General features: G+C 44.3%; 1 protein-coding gene across 1 annotated transcript in view; it reads left to right on the plus strand.

Annotated features, from left to right (window-relative positions):
- LOC137871976 (protein disulfide-isomerase TMX3-like) overlaps positions 1-21,855 on the plus strand; it is a 31,373-nt gene extending 9,518 nt beyond the window's left edge. Inside the window, exons 10-16 of the mRNA XM_068710124.1 lie at positions 3,173-3,271; positions 6,363-6,420; positions 6,644-6,697; positions 10,216-10,272; positions 13,803-13,932; positions 15,261-15,329; positions 18,709-21,855. Coding sequence (XP_068566225.1) covers positions 3,173-3,271; positions 6,363-6,420; positions 6,644-6,697; positions 10,216-10,272; positions 13,803-13,932; positions 15,261-15,329; positions 18,709-18,972 — 731 coding nt within the window. The 3' untranslated portion in view covers positions 18,973-21,855. The remainder of the gene's footprint in view (positions 1-3,172; positions 3,272-6,362; positions 6,421-6,643; positions 6,698-10,215; positions 10,273-13,802; positions 13,933-15,260; positions 15,330-18,708) is intronic.
- The last annotated feature ends 1,143 nt before the right edge of the window (positions 21,856-22,998 follow it).

Below are 22,998 nucleotides of genomic sequence, written 5' to 3' on the forward strand. Positions count from 1 at the left end.
GTCAGCGGAAATGGAATCCCAAAATATGGGTGCAGAGTGAATTCAGATGGTTCTATTTTTCTGTCTAGGTGAAAGAGTATTTTCTTCATTGACATTTTGTGAGTTCATTTCGTTTATTTATTTAGAACTTGAGGCTCTCATACAATGCATCCTGGCACATGTGGGCACAGCCGGCACGGCTCCACAACGGGAGAAATCAGCTTTCTTCAGTGGACTATATTTACCATCGCCACTGACTGGACATCCACATAAAACGTGGCATATTTCCCCTTTTAATACACACAATAATTAATGCTCAGCATCAGGCTCTCTGCTAATCCGTTTCAGTGGTTTGGCCTCTCCTTGTTTGGAAATGTACGTGACACGGCCAGCTGTGAGCTAGCACTATTTTGCATGTGTTTATCGGTAGCACTTAAATGACGGGCGGCTTAGCGGTCCATGACTGTGATTACCTAATAAGGTAATAACACACTGATGTTCTGTGACGTTTGGTCACGGCACACATGGAGAGAATCAACTTCATTGGTTATTTGAGCTGGCAGAGACGGCGAGGTCAGTGTGGAGGAAGCGTTCGCCGTGTTTTCCACACATGTAACCTCTTTACTGTATCACAAGCCAGCTGTGTCCTTTTGTTAGTTCTAGTTTTGGTCGGTGCCAGGCGGCAACCTTCGGTTCTGAAGAGTGAAGCCAGACGTGCTGACGTGTTTTTAAACTGGCATTCTTTCTAATGGCCATTCTATATGGTCTCAGTTGCTAGTTTTAAGTCTTCTTCAATACAGCATTATGCTTATTTAGCTAAATATGGTCCCATTTAGAGTCAAATGGATGATAAAGCAGGGTGTGACGGGTGCCGAATTCAAGGCTTCAATAGACAACCTACAAAGCAGTGGGTGACTACGTTTACTTGTTTTATATATGTTTTTTATATATATATATATGATCTAGACTGAAATACCTCTGCAACTATAGAATGGATGATTTCTACATTCATGGTCCCCAAAGGTTGAATCTTTACGGACGTCAGTGATCCCCTGACTTTGCCTATTGTTCCGTCATCCAGTTCTGAGTCAATTTGTCCAAAACTTTTGGTTTCTTTGACTTTTTTCCATCAGCCTCATCTGTACTTTGTGTTAATAAGTTGAATGCTAGCATGCTAACGTGCTAAAATGAGCTGGAGGACGTGAATATGAAACGGCCTGCTTTCTTACACATCAGCACTGGAGCTTTATTCCATAACACATTTCTTCCACACACGCTTCCCATCCCTCATTGTTGCTTTTTTTTTGTTGTTGCATTTTTCAACTAGCTTCAGCATTTTCATCGTTTGTCTTCTAGGTTTCCCTTTTGGTACTAGTATCAAAGCGACTGTGTGCTGTCATTTCACTGCGCTTTCTTTCATCAATCTTTTCATCCTCTGCCTCCCTCTGTGTCTCACTCTGTGTGAGTTATCTTTGATATCCCCCCCCACACACACACACACGTTTCTCCCTCTGGTTTTGTTTCTGCACTATTTGCATTGTCTTGGAGGTCCTCCGTGCCATTAACCTCCATCTTTGAAACGTGTCAGAGCTGCCTCCTCCCCGCGCTCGAAGCTCTGACACCGGATCATCCTCACTCCACCCTCTTGTCTGTTGTTGTCCCCCCCCCCCCTCATCGTTCTCTCTCTCTCTCTCTCTCTCTCTCGTCTCCAGCTGTGTGAACTCGGGGCTGACAGGCTCCTGTAGGGCTGTATGGTGATTGCGAGGTGGGCGCCCGCGAAGAGAGCAGCTCTAATTTGTTTCAAGGTGAAGCAGGTTCAGTCGACGCGGAGGTTCATCGGGCTGTACGGTCCCAGCATGGGGCCTTCAGCTATCTCTCTCTCTCTCTCTCTCTCTCGCTCTCTCTCTCTTGCATCTGGGAGAAGCGAGTCGGGCAGCTGCATGCTGTCTATAAAGCCAGAACATCTGTGGAGAGAACTCTCTGGAATGTCTACCAGATTGACTGACTCAGCAGCCTTTAACAACAACTCTGCCTTTGCACAGCAGCAGTGAGGAATAGATTGCATTGCATTAAGGTTATTCTGAATCTAGTACAAGCTACGACCTCGGTGGGGGGTGTTCAGGTTTTAGGTTGACATGTTCGGTACTACCAGCTCATTTGGGGAGCAGCTTAAGAACCACGTAAAAAGTCATCAGCGTTGCTGTAATTACTGTACGGGTAGCAGAAGGGTCGTGATAACTTACGAACGTGTCGTAATGAGGTCCCGGCTACATTTGACATCAATTATGAGCATCCTGTAGCCTCTCCCAGCCGGAGGAAACAGCCTCTCTACACCCCGTTCAAACCCTCGAGGGACAGACTCCGGGTCCCGTTTGCATGTTTGCCTTCCAGATGTTTGGGTAGAAACAACATGTGGTTCACATTCAGCAAGCAGTCCTTTTATTTTATTTTACTTCACTTTATTTATTTATTTATTTTTCGTTTGTTGCACTTCATTTCTTTCTTCTTTTTTTTCCTTCCCTCTAATGCATCTGTTGAATTATTTTTTTTTTTTTTATTATAAAAATCTGCTCAAACTGTCCTGAAAATAAATGTATGTACGCGCGGCGATTCATTTACAAACCAAATGTTTTTTTTGTGTTTTTTTTTTTTAAAGACAGAAAGGCAAAATAGCTGTGAAAATGAGGTTAGTTGAGCCAGCATCCCAGGAAGAAAACAGCATCTATTTTGAATGAATATTGCAGTTTTTTTTTTGAATATCTGACTATTTGATGAATAAGAAATGGAATCCAGACTGAACGTAATGTCCTTTCATTCGTGTCTTAACAACCAAACTGATGCATTTGATTGTTGACTACAGGATTGATTCTCAGCTTGATTGATCCGCTAGCTCCGACTCACAGTCCATCGGCTGTCAGACCCACAACAGCCTCCCTGACTACTTAACCCAGAGGCAGCCGGCTGTCATAACAGTTTCTGATCATTGTCTAGCTAACCTCTGCCTTTGAAAGCTCAGCTCGTGTCCCGCTGTCTATTCCCTCGAGAGCGCACAAGTGGTAAACACTGTGATCTTCTTACAATCCATGCATCAATACGCTTCTGTGCTTTGCTTTTAATATAGACTGGTTGTCTGCGGAATGTCGATTTTTGTCCTTCTGCCTCTGAAAGGAGATTCTGTCTCTTTGTGTTGCAGAGTACGCAGATGCTAGTTTGTCATCATGGGTGAACAAGGAGCGCTTCCAAGGATACCTCCAGATTGATGGCTTTACACTCTATGAGCTCGGAGAAACAGGTGGCGTATGCATAATACATACACATATATATATATATATATATATATATATATATATATATATATATATATATATATATATATATATATATATATATAGTTTCTGATTCATTTCCTACGTTTATTTTTACCTTTTGTGCCATTTTTTGCTCTTAATGATTACGGATCTGTAGTCAACATTTTTTAAATTGCAGTACGATTAGCATCATGTTTATAATTTGAAGTGCATCAGCACACGGCTTTACTCAGCCTGCCTCTTTTAATGCTATTTCACACCAAATCCCATAATATTGAGCTTCCCACCGCCCAAATATCCAATCAACCACATGATGACTTTATAATTAAAAAGCAAACATGTTAGAGTCGCTCTTGTCAGAAGTCCCTTGTATGCATATTAGTGTTAATTGTGTGTGGGGGGCTGTGATGAGAAAGTCTGACTCCTCCATCTAGATTTAGCCCATGTTGCTCTACTACACCCACTTTCTCCCTCAGAGGACATTTAAGCTCCAGAGTGGAATTCAAACTCTCTCTTAAACGGCAGCAAATTGATGCTCTGTGCAGAGAAAGCTGTGCTTCTAATTCAGATACAGTATTGTACCTCTTTATGTGCAGTTGGACTGCTTTTTAAAGGTGCAATGTGGAAGATTTGACCTGAATTTTAAGCTTATCAACAGAATTTGAAGAGGATACAGTGTTGATGTCAAAGACGTCTTTGTATTGAGAAATGTCTTGTATTACAACGTGTACCTCAGAAGGCGATAGTGAGTGGCCGTAGCGTCCGTTCTGCCCTCTGTCTGACATATTTAGACAAAGAAATCAGGCTACTCCAAGGGCTTGTCAATCACATTGAAGTTACCGGGTCCTTGTAGGTGTGTTTTGTGGGATTAAATCCAAAGAAACGAGTAAAGATTTGTGTTTTTGCTTCGTCTTCCCCGTCGTCGGTAGGATGCTTTTCCGGGAGGAGGTGGAGCCGCCGTACGCTCTCCTCCCGGGCGAAGAAGGTGTGGCTTATATCCCTGTTTCTGCCCCTCGGGATTTAATCCAATAAACAAACTGTCCAAGCGAATCACTGACTGCACAGCAACGTGAACTATAAGTCGACACCACACTGACTAGAGAGCAGTGTTGTTTTGAGCGGCTGGACCCAGTAATGGAGGTGAAATGATGCCTCTTATTTGTTTGGAGCGTGTGGCCAGATCTTACACATTTATACCAACTTTGTAGTTTTTAGTACACAAAAAAAAAAAAGTCTCTTAAGTAACTGGATGAACCCTACGGCACAGATTTTAAGACGGCACAGTTTGCCGCTACAATAACGAACATAAATAGAGTTTAGATCGAAGTATATTTGCGAAAAACGGTATGGAATTTACCAGCCTCGTCTCTAAAGGCTTTTCAATCAAGTGTCGAGTTTCATGCCCTCGGGCTTATTGTGTGGCGGCGGGGCCACGTTTTAACACTCTAAAAACCTCATCCCACGCAAGTCTGTGTGTCGACGTTTAAATACCAGTGTGACCAAAATCAATGAATAGTCTCAAGCTGTAATTTAGTTCTATTTATGGGGCGAAACTTAAGGGACAGGCGGAGGCGAAGGATAAGTGACGTATTGAAAAGAAAATCTATTTGACGGATTCACAGGGGCCGTTGTTCAGGGGCAGAGAGCGAGTCGTCTGTCTGATAACTCGCTGCTGTACAATCGCGCAGTGCAATAATGTCACAATCACACCAACAACTAATGCAAATTGCAGCTTTTGGTGTGAATTTTCCCCAAATTTTGCCCGTGAACATGAAACTTTCTGCCTGTCTTTAGACACACAAATAGTCCATTCAACAAAGTCAGCTGGATAAATGACGTAGTCGTTGTATAACGATGTGGTCCAGTCTATAAATATGCTTCAGCAGATTTGAAGAAATATGATGCGCGCAAGTTGATGGATGGATATCTTGGAAAATTCGATTACATCACTTCACAGGGAAGTTTGTGAGTGCTGATAGCTCTTTCTTTCAGCTGTTCCCAGAACAATTTGAAACTTAAGCCTGTGACCCTTTTATTATTAACTTCATGAAAAGGTTTCCTCATAGACGTCATGTCTCATGTGACAACCTGTGAGTATTTATTCATGGTTTATTAGCATTTTAACTACACAGAAAGGACAGGTTTCTTTTAACTAAGCTTGACCTTCTGTTAAAACCATTTTGGCGTAGAGGTCCTGTAGTTTCGCAACATTGCCCTAAATCTATTTCTTTCATCAATATACAAATGGATGATTCAGCTACTTCAACAACACACCCTGTGCACCTAGTTAGGCGCTTCAAATAGGTAATCCTGCACTTCATTTGGCAGGTTGTGTTCACATGAAGAAGCATTGTAGCAAAAAAAAAAAAAAAACAGCAAAGTAAACCGTACATAAACTATTGTTCACTGCATTCCTGTTTTTCCACCGGCAGCCACAGAACTATGCAATCAAACACATTTGGGGAATGTTATGTTGGAGATTAATAATGCACATGGATGGAGTGCAAGTATTCTCATATACAGTAGCACTGGCCCTTTAACCCATTTATACATACAAAAAAAAAAATAGTTTCTTGCTTAACTTCCATTTCCACTCTCTGCATGTGAAATATTCCATTTTTCATGACTGTCCACTGCCTTCACACAAAAAAGCACCGTCAGTGACCACCAGGGGGCAGGCTGGTACTCTCATCCAAGCAACAAGGCCTCAAACTAACACACCTCTGAACGACAGACCCTTTTTGAGTTGTGTAACAAAAATGTATTTTTCCCCAAGTAGACCCATTTGTCGTGTTGTGGGTTTGAGTTTTGAATGGCACCGAAATATCTCTTCTAGCAGAAAAGTGACCACTTGTTTCCTGTTCAACCAAGTAGAGAGCCTAAGCTGGCTTAATGTTTGAGCGATGAAAGAATAAATCGCTCTCGGTGCCTCTCTCTTTCTTTTCTGCGGCTGAGAGGTGATTCGTCTCCTCCACCACCTCTTATCTGCCTGCCATTGTCTTCTCACCCTTTTCTTTTTTTTTTTCTGTGTGTGTGTGTGTGATTGTGATTTGTAATCCCTGTCTGCCACCTCAGGCAAATTGGTAGCGATTGCCGTCATCGATGAGAAGGACCCCACAGAGGAGAGTGGCAGGTACAAAGAACTCTGAAATTAAAAAGCACGGCTCTGTATAAACGACTCCCACACAGTCCCACGGTTTCCACCATGCTTGTGTTCAAGTGCACGGCTTTCAAATAAAGATAAGGCTTGCTGTTATTGTTTGGATCTCTCCACAAATTACAGGCATCGGTCTGAAAAAGAAAAAGGTTTGACTTCGACTCATGTGGTATTTCACTCTCTTCTCATTTGCTTTTAGATTAAAGACCTTGATTCAGAGGGTGGCGAAGGAATACAGAGAACATTTTAACAGGTAAGGCACGAATGCGCGATGAGGTCAAAGATGAATATCCAATTTATACATTTATTCGAGGATGGCGCACTCGCTGGGGAGCGCCGCCTGTCTATTCACCAGCAAGCTCATGCCTTTGTCGGGGCACGCATGTTTTCATTGAGGTTCAGTAGAAAGGTAATTATGCAAAATGTCAGCTTCCAAATATAGGTGTTCTATTCAGCTGTCAGTCACAAACTCAGCTCGGCTGGTATAAATGCATAATTCTTCTGTTTTCTCTCCGGCTCCAGTTGTGCAATAACAACCGGAGATGGGATCTTTGCGTTACGTGGCGCCTTGTTGGACCTGTTCTCCTCCTGGAGGGGAACTAATTAAACAAGGCATCCAGTACAAAGGGGAAACGCACCTCAAATTTATAATTTCACAACCGCGCTGAAGTTATTGACTGTAAGGGTCGGAAAGAAAGACGGGGCAAGAACTCGGGATGTTTACCCTAGGGCTCCTGAAACATCTGTGTGTGCGCACGCTTCAGTGACTACGGTAGGTAGGTCACCCTTCAGCTGAAGGACCCGGGTTAAAGCACACACGCTCAACTGAAGTGGCTCCAATTCAAATCGCCTCTAATGTTGCGGTTCTGTAGCTGACCCTTATCTCTGATCACTCCCAGAGGAGCGCCAGGCGACGAGAGGATTTCCTCAAAAGGATTATAGAAAAAAAAAAGAAAAAAAATCACATTTTCATCATTATGTTGTGCTTAAGTTCCTCCCTGCGCTCCGTCATTGACCACGTTGCTTCATCCGACAGATCTCTGCTTTTGATTGAAGAGGTGCATCTCAAACCGCCATGATCAAAGTGTTTCTCCCTCTCCAGGCATTCCCATTAGGACTGATTGAATTACACAGATCCCTATCATCAAGTGGACTACTATCTGCCACTTTTTTTTTTTGAAGACTTGAGTTTGAGAAACCCCGCTGAGATCAGAGCTGCCTGCAGTGTTCTGACATACCTAAACGGTACTTGTAATTACAAAGTCAGGAGCTGGAGTGACGCCCCCGGTGGTGGGCGGCGGCAGCGCGCAGAGTCAGCGGATCAGAGGTGACTGATGGAGGAGCTGACGACGTTTGATGCAGTACAGTAGTAGATGTCGTGGTGCTCGGCTCATCCGCCATCTGTAGCGATTTGACAGAACAGTGAATGCGCATCTGAGAGGGAACTTGTGTGTGTGTGTGTGTGTGTGTGTGTGTGTGTGTGTGTGTGTGTGCGTGTGCGCGCGTGTGCATGCACATGTGGGAAAGTCTGATTTCGTCAGTTAGTGTGTGTGTGGGTGTGTGTTGGGTTGAAATTCTGCACCCGTCATTATTATCTTGGCTTTTATGTGCCGGTTGCTGCACAGACGGTTGGTGCAACAAGACCAGACTAGAAGCCCTGTTCACAAACTGAGACCTTTGACTTTCTTCCCATAAATGGACCTGGAGTCTTCAGGGTTCACATGCTTTGCCCTGCTTAGAGCCAATTAGATGTTGAGCAACATACTTAACTTTTCAGGGCGCCGTAAAGCTGCACGAACCAATGTATTTATATACCAATAACAGAAATCTCTGTACCACCACTTTAACACCCCACCCAAAAAAAAACAACCTTTTAAGGGGGAAAAATGGAAGAAGCATTGAGGAAGGATCCCTTTCCCTGCACCAACAGACAATATTGCAATTGTTGTTTTGTCGTCTGCAACTTTAATGTTTTGGGCGCACTCCCACCGCCCGCTGCCTCCAGACGCAGCAAGCAGCTGTTTTCAGCAGAAAAAAAAACAAACTCCCATAAAGCAACTGTACGCTAGTTAGCTGGTGAGCTAGCTGAACATCCTGTAGTGGAGCATTGAGCAGCTAAAGAGCCAGATACTTGAGGGCCAAAAACGGAGCCAAACTACACAAGGTTGATATTGCATTCACAGCTTGCTGTGCTGCACCAAGTGGCCAAAATAAATAAATAAGTAAAGAGGAGTATAAGAATATCTTAAAGCCACTAGTGGTTCATTTACAAGAGACACACGGTAACGCAAGCTCATTTAACAAGGAATAAAGCTTACGGATGATGTAAATGTCCCCCAGTGTCTAGAATGTGGTGGATTTGTCTTTGCATATCCACCGTTGTATTTAATATATTTCCAAAAACATGCTTCTTTTTTTGTGATCATTGGTTGTTCGGTAATTAATTCCTGTCCTCAAAGACGTCTTATGTTTAGAAATCTATCTGCGGGAGCCCAACGCCTCCTGGTGATACGGGTGACATGATTTTCCTGTTGAACATTCTTGTGTATTGTGAACCACATTCTATAATTTGGCAATGGCTTTAACGCCGTTTATCCCCCCCCACACACACACACACACACACACACACACACACACACACACTTTCCTTGGTATATTAATTCTGTGGGAATCTGGCTTCAGTAAACACTCCCATGAGAACCACATGACGTGGCAGATAACGCCAATAAATACCTCCTTCACGTGTTACAATATGGTGAGTCAACTGAAAAGCAGAACACTTGAACGATTCCAGAGGGAACATTTTAAGGTAAACAGCCAGAATCTCCGACTCTTCTGGGCAAATCTGAAAGTGTTTACGAAGAAAGTAGCTGTTGTGCATTCTTTCCGCACGCCTCCATCCAACACATGCGCGGTTCTCAGTTAGCTTACTCACCCCTCTGGGCCGGTCTGCTCAGCAGTCTGGCCAAGCTGTGGGAGTGGGAAGATGGACGTACATGGGGGAGACAGATTTGTAAATGTTTAAATTATAGACGAAGAATTAATAACAAAACAAAAAGATCTTTTTTTTTTTTCTTTCCAGTGAAGTCGGATCCAAAACTCAGTGCTGCAGCCTTCAGAGCAGAAGTTACAAACTGACTTTTTGATGAGCCTTATTCCCAGTTTGCCCCAGTATTGTCACTAACACAGACTGATTTTTATATTGCATCCACAGGATTTATTATGTAGTTCAGTCTCTTCATAATCGTGTCATTGATATAAGCAGAAGCAGTATCGTGTGGCACCCAGGGGACAACCGTGCAAGATGTAGCTGTGACTCGGATTGGATATAATATATATGTAGAGGTCCCCCATAATCAGTCATTCAGTGGAAGTCACCGGCTCTCTCTCGCCCCCCCCAAAATTCTACCCACAATACACTCTGCTCAGACATAGTGCGGCACAATGAGATACAAATTGAATTCCTTCTCCTGCCTTATCGTTTAGATAAATCACCTGAGTCTTTTCTGTGGTGGAGAACCGGGAGACACGCAGGACGGAGCTTTGGGGAATTTCTTCCTCTTTTTTCTCTCTTTCTGCTGTGACAAAAATACCACTTTTCCATAACAGAACGTACAATTCCATTCAATGTGTTGTCATAATTGTCTGGGAAAGTTGGCGTCCCAGTTTCGTGCAGTCCACTGAGACGGGAGGAAGAAGTGCTTGTTTTGCTCTACTGTATGTTCCTTTTGATGCACGTTATCGTGACACTGATTTGTCTTGCCTCTCCAGAGACTTCCAGTTTGGACACATGGACGGGAACGACTACATTAACAGCCTCATTATGGGGTGAGTGCCTCGAATCCTCTCTCTTCTCTTGTCATGTCCTCTTCTCCTCCCCGTCATAATTACCTTCTGTCAGCTACTTATCCAGGTCTGCACTGACATGTAATTGTCAGCCTCTGCCATTAAAGATGCTCTTGTGGAGAATTCAATTACACAGACGGTCATATCTTTTTTTTTTTTTAGTGCACTTGTACTATTGTAATTGTAACCCTTCCCCCCTCCCACTATTAAGCACACATGCAATCGAAAAAAAAAGCACACAAGATCCCGCAAATCTGCTTGCACAAGGGGCGGGATGGTATGGGAATATGTGAGGAATGTACGGATAAGGCTATGCATGGCTTGGGTCTGCAATGGTCATCTGTTTTTAATAGGGTGTCAAAGAGCAGCGCTAATGATTCAGAGAGCCCTGCTGCAGGAGCTCCGCGCCGAGGCCGACTGTTGGCGCACAAGAGGCCCCCGCAACTTGACAACCCCACACACTTTTAATTAGACAGAACCGCGCTACAGTGTTACAGGCCAGCAGGGCTGTGGCGGTCGGCACGTCTGTTTTTATATCTTAACAACGTACGGTGTCTCATTACGTCTGTCTTTTCTACGATGTCGTGCGTGTTTTGTGTGAGAATCTCTGAGCGTAAGCGACCGCTGCGGGATGTTATTTTAATTTGAGCACATTATTGTTTGTGCGAGGGAGATTACGGCAGACATGGTCTCCTAAGTCTTGTGTAATTAAGAGTGCGTCAGTGAGTACAGTAGAAGTCGTACTGGAACATGTGACGACGCTCGAACAACAGACTCCCGGTGCACGGCTAAAATTAGACAGTGTTTATATTTTAAGGATGAAAGAGGTGATTAGCCCTCCTAATTTTATATGAGTAGATACAATATGTATTTGCCGGACTGAATTTGGCTGCCGCAGCGTGGGATTAATTGCCCTCCTTTGAGGAATGAAATCCTGGCCTGTCACTGTCCACTAATTCTCTCCCCTAGGAAACCCATGGAAATAAATCTGATGGCTTTTTATCCCTCTTTCTGTCATCACGGCGATTACTGTGTTCTGGCAGCGGTCTGTCTGGCGTAAGGCTGCCCCTGCATCCACCAAACACACACACACACACACACACACACACACACACACACACACACACACACACACACACACACACACACACACACACACAACGTGAGCAGCACTCTAAGCCTGAGGATGTCTCTTCTTCTGTTTAAACGTGGGATTAGCGCTAACTCCTTACATGGAATGCATGGTGGGCTGTGAAAAAGCGTAAGCGTTGTGAGGTGACTGGAGAGTTCGTGTGAAGGGAGGAGTTGTAATCGTAGAAGGTGAATGATTATTACCACACAAACCAGCCATTAGACTTGTATACTAAAGATTGCTTGTGTGGAATAAATTTAGCGTGGAAATGCTACTTTTTCTTTTTAAAGGTCAGATTGTTTGTCATCTAGTTTTTATGTCCCCATGCATGCTTCCTGGACACTCTGGTAATCATTATCCCCTTCCTCTCGCTATAATTAAAACCCAAGAAACGCATTTGGTAACAGAAAGTGAAAAGAAAACTTGCAGACGAGGAATTAATGAACTGCTGATAATGAGCCGGAGTCCCACTTAGTGAGTAAAAAAAAAAATGCAAATGGTGTTTTTAAAATCCAGTTTTTACCTTTTACTTATTTATTTATTCCTTTTAAAGACTAGTTCCAACAATTAGTTTTTTGCATACTTGGATGAGAAGATTGGTACCACACAAATGGAGCTTAAGCCACACAGTTAGCTTCCAGCGGTGTAACACGGTGTGTTCTCCAGAACATTGCTCCCCAATTTAACGTCCCCTGAAACCACAAATTGAAGCTGCATATAATCTAAAGACCTTTGTGATTAAAAGCTATCAAACGTGTGCGTTTTATGCGTTGTTGTGGAGGTGAAAATGTGCCTTTTCGCCATAAAACAGGAAGTTGTTGTAACTTCAGTGTACTTTGGCAAATCTGGGCTCCAGGCCCGAGGACATTTACATGCTAATATAGACTCCTAGCCCCGCCCCTTTCCTAACCAATGAACTGTTGTCGTATGACACCTTTGGGAGTCATCGTTGCACTCGGCAGAAAACGTCCAGACCTTATGCTAACACAGGCTAACACTCTAGCTTCCTAGTGAACGCACAGACACGGGAGTGGTATTAATAATAAGCATACTTCCCCAAACGTTGAACTATTCTTTAAACAAAACAGACAAAAGCACAGATACACTTGAAGCACAGGTATGACTGGTGGTATCGGTTTGTCTCATCTAATAGTATTCAAGATGTAATTGTATTTCCTAAAATGTGGGATTGTCCCTTTTTAATAATCCAGACGGACCTGGATGAACTTCCTCTGTAATCACGAATAATTAGCCCTAATTATACAGTATGGCAGCCGTTTTTGGCAGCGGAAGGGGAAATGTCTTAAATGTGTGTTTTCTGCCAGCTCTAATTCTATAGAGTACAGTGTGACCCTTCATTATGGGCGGCAAACCCCCAGTAGTCGCCACTCACAGAGGTGAATAGGCTAATCCATATTTATTTTAAATGGGTGCCATCTGTTGGAGTAGGCTGCTTGTCAGATGGACTACACACTCATTGTGTGTGTGTGTGTGTGTGTGTGTGTGTGTGTGTGTGTGTGTGTGTGTGTGTGCCCTCCTGATCTCGGCTGGGTGGTGGATTGGGACAGTGATGGATATGTGTGTGTGCAATTTGTTCTCCGGGTTGGGAAACACTGCAGGATGTGAGGCGGCAGAGCTGTGATGGACTGTGTGTGTGTGTGTGTGTGTGTGTGTGTGTGTGTGTGTGTGTGTTTGTCTAAGCACCAGGATACCTTATCTAAGCCAGGGCTCGGTGTTGTGCGAGACATGTGAAAGAGGGATTGCCTGTTTGTATGACCTTGTTCGTTATCTCACGGAGTTTTGTAATTCCTCCGCTGAGTTGTCGAAGCGAGCGTGCTGGAGAGTGCGTGCTGCGTTTGTGTTTCTGTGCAATGAGGCCTCTTTGTATACGTTTTGTGTGTGTGTGTGTGTGTGTGTGTGTGTGTGTGTGTGTGTGTGTGTGTGTGTGTGTGTGTGTGTGTGTGTGTGTGTGTGTGTGTGTGTGTGTGTCTCAGCAGTGGATGCAGAGTTGCTCTCCTCTGGCCTCCCTGCGATTCACTTGTCAGCTGCAATTTGTGAAGGTCTCTTTAACTGTGACCGGCACAGACCCATAAAGCCCCAGAGTTGCACACTGTATGCATAAACGATAGAAGAAATGCCACTCTGAAATGAGCCAGGCTGCAAAAAAAAAAAGAAAAAAAAGAAGAGGAAATCCTCAAAAACAACGCTCATGGGAGAAGTTCCGTTGCTCCCGGTTACAAAGGGTTTGTTTATCTCGCTGTTGTGTTCTTGTTCTTCGAGAAAGCACAACGTGTTCCCGTCTAATGATGCACTTTGGTAATGGCGGTCCAAGGTGCCGAGGTTACGGAGATTAAAAGCTGTGTCTTCCTGTTTCTCCCAGCGAGGTGACGGTGCCCTCCGTTATCATCCTCAACACATCCAACGAGCAGTACTTCCTGCCCAGTGAGCCGACCGAGACCATGGAGCAGCTGGTCCAGTTCATCGACGGTGTTTTGAACGGTTCTGCACAGGTCCAAACCTTCTCCTCCTCCTCTTCCCTCCCTCTCTCTTTTTTTTTTATCTTGTCATGCATTCAGCTCGGTGTGTCCCTTTCCCCTCCCTTCCCCTGGTGTTGTACCGTTGTGATCACACCAGTAGGCTTCATTAATCAACCACGTTGCCTCGCATCCTAAGTCCTCCCAGGAAAGTGGTTTCAGCACATGAGGTATTTTTGCAATCTCCTTTTGCATGTTTAGAGTTCATATTGCTCTCCTCCCTGAATGGATTATCGACAATAATTCTTTCCTCAGTCAAACACTGAGATTACAACAGGATTCTGTATTGCGGTGTAAACACTAATCTGGAAAAGGAATGTCATCGCTTTCCTCTGTACTGCACTTTAAGTCACCAGATGTATGAAACCATAAGCCAAACAGCCAGAGGTCCTGTCCTTTATTTTCCGAGAAAGGTCTGAGCTTTTTTTTTTTTTTTTTTTTCTTTCTTGGCAGCCAAAGCTTGGACACTTTCAAACATCTTCACGTCATGCTAGTAACGTCTGCCATGAGGCTGGTTTACGCTTCATGTAGAAAATACACAGAAAAAATGCTTTGAGCTAAATTTAGGATAATGAAGATGGAGCAAAAAGGTAACAATAGTTGGCGTTCGTTTCATCTTTTTTTTGGGGGGGGGGGGGGACCAAAATTCTGAAATCTGTGAGTGTTCTTCACGAGAAGCATGAACGTTCAGGTTCACAGACGGTGTGTGTGAACCAGAGGACGGAGCTGCAGGCGTCTCTCGAGCAGATTTTAAGGGAATTGCTAAAAAAATAAATAAAATGTTTTACGTATCTTCCCACTCACTGCTCTTGTGCAACAGGTTCACTTTCTCACTCCTCTATCGTTTGCAATTAAGAACAACTCCAACAACCAAAATGTCTGTTAAAACTTCACAAAGTACTTAAACGGACCTCACCGCAGCATCAGCATCAGTCTGTGGAACAGCTGCTTCCACAACAATCCTCCCATGCCCACCTTCAGCCTGCTCAGTCAGAGCTCACTAATTGGCCATCCTGATGAATTAGCGTGGAGACAGATCGCCCATTGGCTGCCCAGGTGCTGTCGCTAACAAATGAGCTCAGGCGGAGTAGAGCGGCCGGACAGAGAACAAGCTGGAGTCGGGCACATCTGCTGGTTTTGTGCAGGGAGGCGTTTAATGAATCACTCTTTTAAATGTCTGGGATGCACCGACCATGTGAGGATGCCTGAGACGTGTGCGTACTGTACATTTTGACTGTAAAGTTTCGGTGTGGACGAGACACAGTGGCTCATCTGTCTCTATCAATTCATCTGTCTCCCTGCAGGCGCAAGGAGGTGATGGCTTCATTCAGAGGATCAAACGCGTGGCCTTTGATGCCAGATCCACCATCATGGTAAGTTGGGGGAGAGCTCGTTCTAGGCGGCTGCATGCAGACGGCCGGGGGACATTTCTCAAGCACGAGAAATGTCATTGAAGTTTAAAATGTATCATATTGATACATTATTTTATGAATTAGTTCCCGCTATGAGTGCAAAGACGAGCACGTCCGGTTGAATTGAGACCATTCAGCAATAAAGAAATGGCAAAAATAGTTAAATACATGTTATTTTGCAGGATATCACCATCATGACATTCACTAAAAAAATGCCCAAAAATATGTATTTGACCGAAATTCTGTTCCTCCAAAAGCCGACACATGTCTCATATATTTAGTTTTAGTCTATGAGGTATGAAGTATGCTACTGTAGCTTTAGTTAAACCTCCGTTAAAAGAGCCGTATGTCCACAGCAAACTGTAAAATACAGTAATAATAGTAATAAAGATGAGCGATCTCGTAGGCAGACAGTTTCTTATTTACACAACCAGCAGACACGTAGCAACATCGGCAAAGATACGGAGTCGCGTTTCTGATGAGATGACAAATTGACCAAAACAATGACCTGAAAGACGCTTCAACGCTCGGAGAAACTGCAGACTCGGCTGATTATTCTCCGTGGGTTTGTGTGGATGATGACCCACAATCCTTTTGTCCAGTGCTCATGTAGAAATGTTGATTAGTCCAACTTTAGGGTCTGTTTTCAGTTTCAGGCTAATATTATTACCTTCCTTGTGTACCTCTCTTCCCACCTCGTTCTTTACGATACTGCTGAACACCTCGTGCTCGTTGATATGCTTCACGCCGCGCCTCACCTTGACTGTGGCAGGCACTGTGTATATATATGCATATGCTGCAAGTTCAGCAACACTGTAAAACAAATGCCCGAGTGCCCTGCTCTTTCCCTGTGGGAGGAAAAACAACATTCACAGAACAAGACGGGGAGTATGACTGAGAATATGCAATGCAGGCAGTAAACACAGTGTGCGGAGAGGAGCAGGAGGCGGTGGAGTGATGAGAGAGCAGACGGAGTGAAAGTGGGAGGAGAAGTTCGGCGTCCTGACCCGAAGTAGTTGGTTCTTTTTCGGGGGAGCTGGTGTTTATTCCACCACGGGTGTGCTAGGAATGTAAATACAGCTGTGTAGCGATTCTCCGGTTGTACTGTAACCGCGGGTAAAGCTCGACACTGCCCTTAACAATGTCCTTAAAGGGGAAATTATAGATTTTTTTTTTTATCAGGAACATGTGAACATGTGAACATGTGAACATGGTATAGCGACTTCTGGAAGCTGACCTCGACGTACGAAGAAAGGCTTGTAAAAAATGTTTTTATTGAAGCTTTTCAACATTTTACGCCGTCGGCTCTGGTTTGACAGTTTAAACCAGAGGAAGAATAAAAAAAAGCTGGTTGAAAAGGTTAATAAAAAATTAAAAAAAATCTTTCTTTGGGCTGAAAAGAAGAGCACAAAGTGAAGGATTATAATTGTTTCTCTGCACAAAACAGAGAAAAAGAATCCACATGTGCAAGGCTCGTCTCACACCTGTAGGAGGAAAGCTATCCTCTTCTCGCTTCCCTCAATTTGGCGAGCTGCATGCATCCCCATGAACACGACTTGCTAACGGTGACGCGATATGATACAGAGCAGATAGGCAGCAGCCATCACCTCGCCCCCGGAGAGCCTGAATCTAAATGCACGGCTGACAAGGAGCGCGAGGGAGCAGCCGCATTAGGCCCAATGACTCACAGCCTGCTGCGTTAGCATAGCGCACCCATCTCCACCCCATCGAGCGTCACACAGCACCGGCAATTACCATCCCTCTTCCCGTGGCATTGACTGGAGGGCGCGTGAATGTTTCTCCTCTCCTCAGCTCAGCGGCTGACAGAAGTAGTGAGCGAATACTCCCCCCCCCCCCCCCCAGGTACACCGTCTCCGAGGTAGCCCCGCTGTATTCAGGCCAAATGACTCGTTTGTCATTGGCATCATTTAAGGAAGAGGTTGTCCTTCAGTGACCCGGGCATTGTTGTTGCCGCGGGGACGGTGTTTCGCTGGAGCGGAGTGGTACGTGTCACAAAAGTGTAACATTTTTATGTGCAGGTTCAGGGCACGGATGTGAATAAGCAGTTACTGGTCCTTTTATTGATCTTTAGGGATTCATTCCATACACCGAAATGTGCCGACTGTCACCAAATTATAATGACTCTAGAAACTACAGGTAGTAAATTAAATGAAAACAACTAGTAGCTGTAATTCACTCTAAAAAAAAAAACGTACCAGGATCCGTGCGCTCGATACCTTTTGCACACATGTAGCTACTGTGTGTGTGTGTGTGTGTGTGTGTGTGTGTGTGTGTGTGTGTGTGTGTGTGTGTGTGTGTGTGTGTGTGTGTGTGTGTGTGTGTGTGTGTGTGTGTGTGTGTGTGTGTGAGAGAGAGAGAGCGTTTAGTCATGGGAGGTGAGCCTGTTATAGGTGAGGAAGACAGAAAAAGAACAGGAAGTGTCTTCAGACAGCCTTGTGTATGAAGGTGGACCTTTTCCCTGTGTTTTGAAGTGTGAGATTTCTTTATTCATATCGGTTTCAATCTGCACAATGTGGAAGTACAAGAACCACAACGTGTTGTAGATAAAAGGGTAAAAACTCTCCGGTGTGGTCATCGGTGTGAAACGAAACAAAAAGCAAACGAGACGGCGCATTACGAGACACGAACGGTATAACACAACACAGACGTCCTGAAATGACATGACAGAAATTTAATTAATACTAAAATATTAAAGCCTGCCCGGGTTTCTGCAAATGATTTGTGACCTGCCTTCTAAACACACACACACACGCACGCAAACACACGCACACGCACGCGCAGCCTAATGGCGTAATGCTAATGAATGAATACATGAATGAATAAAAATGCAGTATCTCCGCTGAAAACATAAAAGCATGTCGGCAATTCCTCACACCAATATTCCCGGATCTCTAAATAGGATTTTGAGTCGTCTCTCCCCCTAATAGCCGCTGTAATGAGAGTTTACCGTCGTAAACACTTCTGCTAAACAGACGGACGCCCTCTCCACAGCTGGGCTGTGACATATTGGGGGGAGCATTGAGAGAATTAAAGAAACTGATAAAATGTTAGCGTGTTTATGGTTTAATGTGTGAAGTTAAGAATTGAGGTCAGGGCCGGATTAACCCATTCGGGGGGCCCGGGGGCCCCTGTTGAACCTCGATCGTACAGAACCACACTGGTACAGTCGTCCCTTTTTGCCTTTTCACGTACCCAAGAACGAGGAAGAGATTCTGAGTGATGTTAATGTTTGTAGATGGAAAAGGCTTTTTACTTGTCTGTATACATCATTTACATCAATTCACTCCTCCGTTTCTCCCCCCCCCCCCCCCCACGTCAGTCGGTGTTTCGCAGCTCTCCGCTGCTGGGCTGCTTCCTTTTCGGCCTGCCGCTGGGCGTGATCAGCCTGATGTGCTACGGCATCTGCACAGCGGAGTCGGACGACGGTTCGGAGGACTTGGACGCGCTCAAGAGGGAGGGCCTGACCGACGAAGAGGAAGACGAGGAAGAGGAGGAGGAGAGGCAACGCGCCACTGAGCTGCAGGGCCACGAGGAGGAAGACGACGCCGGAGAGAAGGACCCCGAAGAGAAGAAAACCGATTAACGCAGGTGCTCCCGCCGGATAGAGGATGATGGGCCGAGTGAAACGCGGTGACATGAAACTCAAAGACATATCAATGTGTTACTATTCTGCTTCTTTGTCTTTAATATCACTCCCCCCCCCCCCCCCCCCCCCCCCCCCCCTCGAAGCCCCTCTAGCACAGGCCGCTCTCCCATCTTTTGAGTTGTGCGTTAAAGGTCGGCCGCTCTAACGGCCTTTTAGTGACGGTGCGTAAACGCGTAACGCTCCAGAGATAGAGGGGCGGCTGTGAACCAAACAAACCTCTTATTTATTAGGATTCGACCAACCAGGGGTTTGTTCCGTGTGATGTGTGACGCTTTCTCTCCTTGTTTTGTAACTACTAAAATGCTCCCGTTGTATCTTTTTATTTTTGTCATATCCCAATCTATTTTTTTCTGTTTGATTCCAGTTTATTATATTCTAGAGCAGTAGAATCCTGCCTTCAAACTGACATGAATACGCAGACATTTTTTTTTCCACCTCTACCCCCAACCCAAAGTTAAATCCTAATTGGCGAAAGCAAAGGAAGTGCCCAAGAAGGAAAATCTGCCATAAATCAATCGTGCTTTATCTCTTGTATGTTATTGCCTGAAAACATTTCTTCTTCTTCTTCTTCTTCTTCTTCTTCTTCTTCTTCTTCTTCTTCTTCTTCTTCTTCTAGGGGTGCAAAGTGCCGAGACAGTCGCGCATTTCTACTTATTTCTCAAGCCGGCCACCTGTTTATGAGTTAATGAAAGGAGCTGAGAATGGTGAGCGCTAACAGATACTGGGATATGGCAAATATGGCACTTTTGTTTTATCAACATGGCCAACCTGCTCAAAAGTCTTCATATAGATGGGTTGTACCTGTATAGCAGACGTGCATCAGTAGTCCCTGCAGCTTTTAACACGTCCTATTCTTCAGATAGACTCCGTCTCTTTCCATATTTCAGTCTGTCTTCCATCACTCGTTGCCATATTGAATTCAGTCGGCAGGTTGAAGTTTAAATCCCGATGCACCGAGCGCACAAAATATAAAGCCCGTCTTCCTGCTCCTTAGTTTCACCCCTTCTTCTTCTTCTCCTTCTTCTTCTTCTTCTTCGTCTTTTCTTTCTGTCATAACTCGCTGTTAGTTTTCTCAATGCCGTAGCTGAAGTCTGGTAGGGGTTGTGGCTTCCTCTTGGGTTTAAGTGGCCAGTCTGTTACATATAATAAACAAGTGTTCCTAAAACCTGCTCCACCCAGTGTAATACACTTTTTATGAGAACTGCTCAGTGGAGTGCGCCTGGTTGGATTTTGGGGCCTGTTCTGGCAGTGAGTCGTGTTAAAGCACCTGAGAACATGTTCCGTTACCTTTTGTTACAATGTTTACATGTTTGTGACAAAAGAAGGAAAAAAATGAAATAAAGGAAAAGCTGTTAGCACTCAAACACTGTGGGTGTGAAATACGGTGACATTTCCACAGCTGTCGTATGTTTCCTACTGATGATTGGTGCATGGAGATGAAATCACACTTTTTTTTTTTTTTTTTTTTTTCCTCCAATACAGCCGTGTCCACTTCAAACCAGTGGGAAGAGTACAAACAAAAACAAAATCAATGAATTCTGTGTAACCAGAATGGTAGAAAAAAATTATGAATCATGTTGTAAACCAACACCTCAGAACTTTGACAATTAAGGAAATACCCGTCGTCACTTTCTTGCCAAGAAAGTTGAGACGACTATTCTGTCTGAAGGGGAAATATGAAGCCAGTGCCAGCAGCTTGTTAGCTTAGCTTAGCTTAGCACAAAGAATGGAAACCGCTAGCCTGCTTCTGATAGTAACAACCTGCCAGCGCTTCTAAAGCTCTAAACTCTCTCTCTTGTTTTATCTGTACACAAACTGAAGTAACTGAAACCTCACAGTGAAGACTCCAGGAAGTCCCTGCACCCGACCAGGCTTTCGTTTGGCTCATAACCTCCATTAAAACATGCTTTTTACTCATTCTTGTATGAAATTAAACAAACAAGATATGACCGTTTCACTGGAGAGCTTTAAAGGGGCTGGTATGCAGTTTTTTCGCCAGGCTAGCCATTTCCCCTCGCATCCAGTCTCTATGCTAAGCTAAGCTAAGCTAATCGGCTGCTCACCCTAGTTTCATGTCTACCAGGCAATCCTCTCGTCCGAGTCCCGGCGACAAAGCTAGTGAGCAGACTTCCACCGAATGGCAAACCGCTCCTTTTAGAGCGCTGCTCTGGATTATTATTATTCGCTCTGCATTTGTTTTTACATTATTCATCCGAAGCATTCCTGCATAATATTGAAACGTACAGAGCTGGCGAGTAATTAAAAGTTTGAAGTGAGCAAATGACAGCTTCTGTAACGGCCTTTCTCTCGAGGGAACGTCAACACATGGTGATGAATGAGCATCGAGTTCATCCTTAACCTTGGGAAGAGCAGCGAGACGAAGGAGTCTCAGTCCAAACTTTGACCGGACGAACTAATCGACTCCGTGGACTTTGACTTGAGGGGACACTTTAAAATGGTAATGAATGTTTATGAGCAGTTTATGCTATTATTGTGTAACGTAATCCCCCCCCCCCATTCTTAGAAAGTGTAATAGTGATAATAATCTTCATCTCATCGTGCTTTCGCGGCTCAGTGAATCTTGTAACCTGATGGACTTGGGCTGCTCATCCATAAGCACACCTGCTGTTCTTCATATACGGACGTCGTCTGAATCATTACTGTGAATCTGCACTAAAGGAAACCATGCCCTCGCCTTGCCTTCCGGTCCTTGTAGTTGCCTACCATTCTCTGCCAAACTTCCTCCTTTTGGGTTTGAATTGAGATTGTCACACTTTATTACAGGTTTTGAAAGATTGAAATAAAGATTGTCCTCTTTTATTTTTCTTGTTGACTGCCGTCTTTTGTCCATCTGCCGTACGCATTTCCTGCCCGTCCTCCATCTATTTCTCCATCTATCTCCAATTATCGCACATATGAATGTGTTTTTTTATTATTTTTTTTTTATTATCTCTCGACAGTATAATCCGAGGTAGAGGTGTCAACTCAATTATAGCAGATGTAATCAAATTTTGGGAGATCTTGGTTTAACTGCGACTGATTGCGTTGCTTGATTTGAAACTCATTTATTTCTTCTCTTTAGGGAACGGCGGCGCTTAAAAGTCAAAACTCGGAGATGTGACTTTACATAATGGGAAAAAGCAAAATGTCACGCCGTACCTTCTGAAGAACTGACCCTCGCTCGGCTTCGGAGAAAGAATACGTTGCTTCTGGGTAATTTGATCGGGTTGTTTTTCGGGTCCGATAAAGGAGGGGGCGGTGTTCATTCTCCGTTGGATGTCATTTTGGGTATAAATTACCGCAAAGGAGGAGATAATATATTACTAGGCCACATCAGAATCGGTGTCGTCGAGTGGCGCTGATGCAAAAAGTAATTCATTGCTCAATTACCTCGCCGTGTATTCTGAGAAGAGAGTTTCATCTCGTGGCAAATGAAGGAGGCCTCCTGTCTCTCCTTTTCTTCTGGAGAACCAACAATCTCCGCGCGCTAGACAAGGGCAATTACACTCTGCTGCTCATCGTGACGTCTCTCGCGTTGAAATGGCATATTAAGGCGAGCTAGTGATCATGACTCAGGGGAGGTGTTTAATGGCGTCGGGGAGGCCGCGCGGGGTCAAGGTAGAAGAGATTGATGGTTATTTCAGTTAATGCGTTAAGCCCGTTTTTTTTTTTTTCTGAGCTCAGTTTGTGTCACTCAGCAACGGCTGATTAGCTTCGCTCACCATGGAAACAAACCCACACTTGGTTAGAAAAGCAGTGTTGTTGTTTTGTTTTTTTTTGCATTACGGTTGATAGATGGCCTCAGCTGCCAAAGTCCATCTGTTTGCCGCCACAAATACCTCAACGCCTAATTACACAAACGATGTCTTCAAATGTGCCCTTTTGAGATGTCGCTAAACTTCTCTGAGCATCGGCACATAGATAATTTCCCTTCAGACTATTTTTTTTTTTTTTGGTGCGTGT

The sequence above is a fragment of the Cebidichthys violaceus genome, unplaced genomic scaffold (assembly GCF_023349555.1).
Source record: "Cebidichthys violaceus isolate CVI_PGR_0920_01 unplaced genomic scaffold, fCebVio1.0.p SCAF_15, whole genome shotgun sequence".
Classification (NCBI taxonomy): Eukaryota; Metazoa; Chordata; class Actinopteri; order Perciformes; family Stichaeidae; genus Cebidichthys; species Cebidichthys violaceus.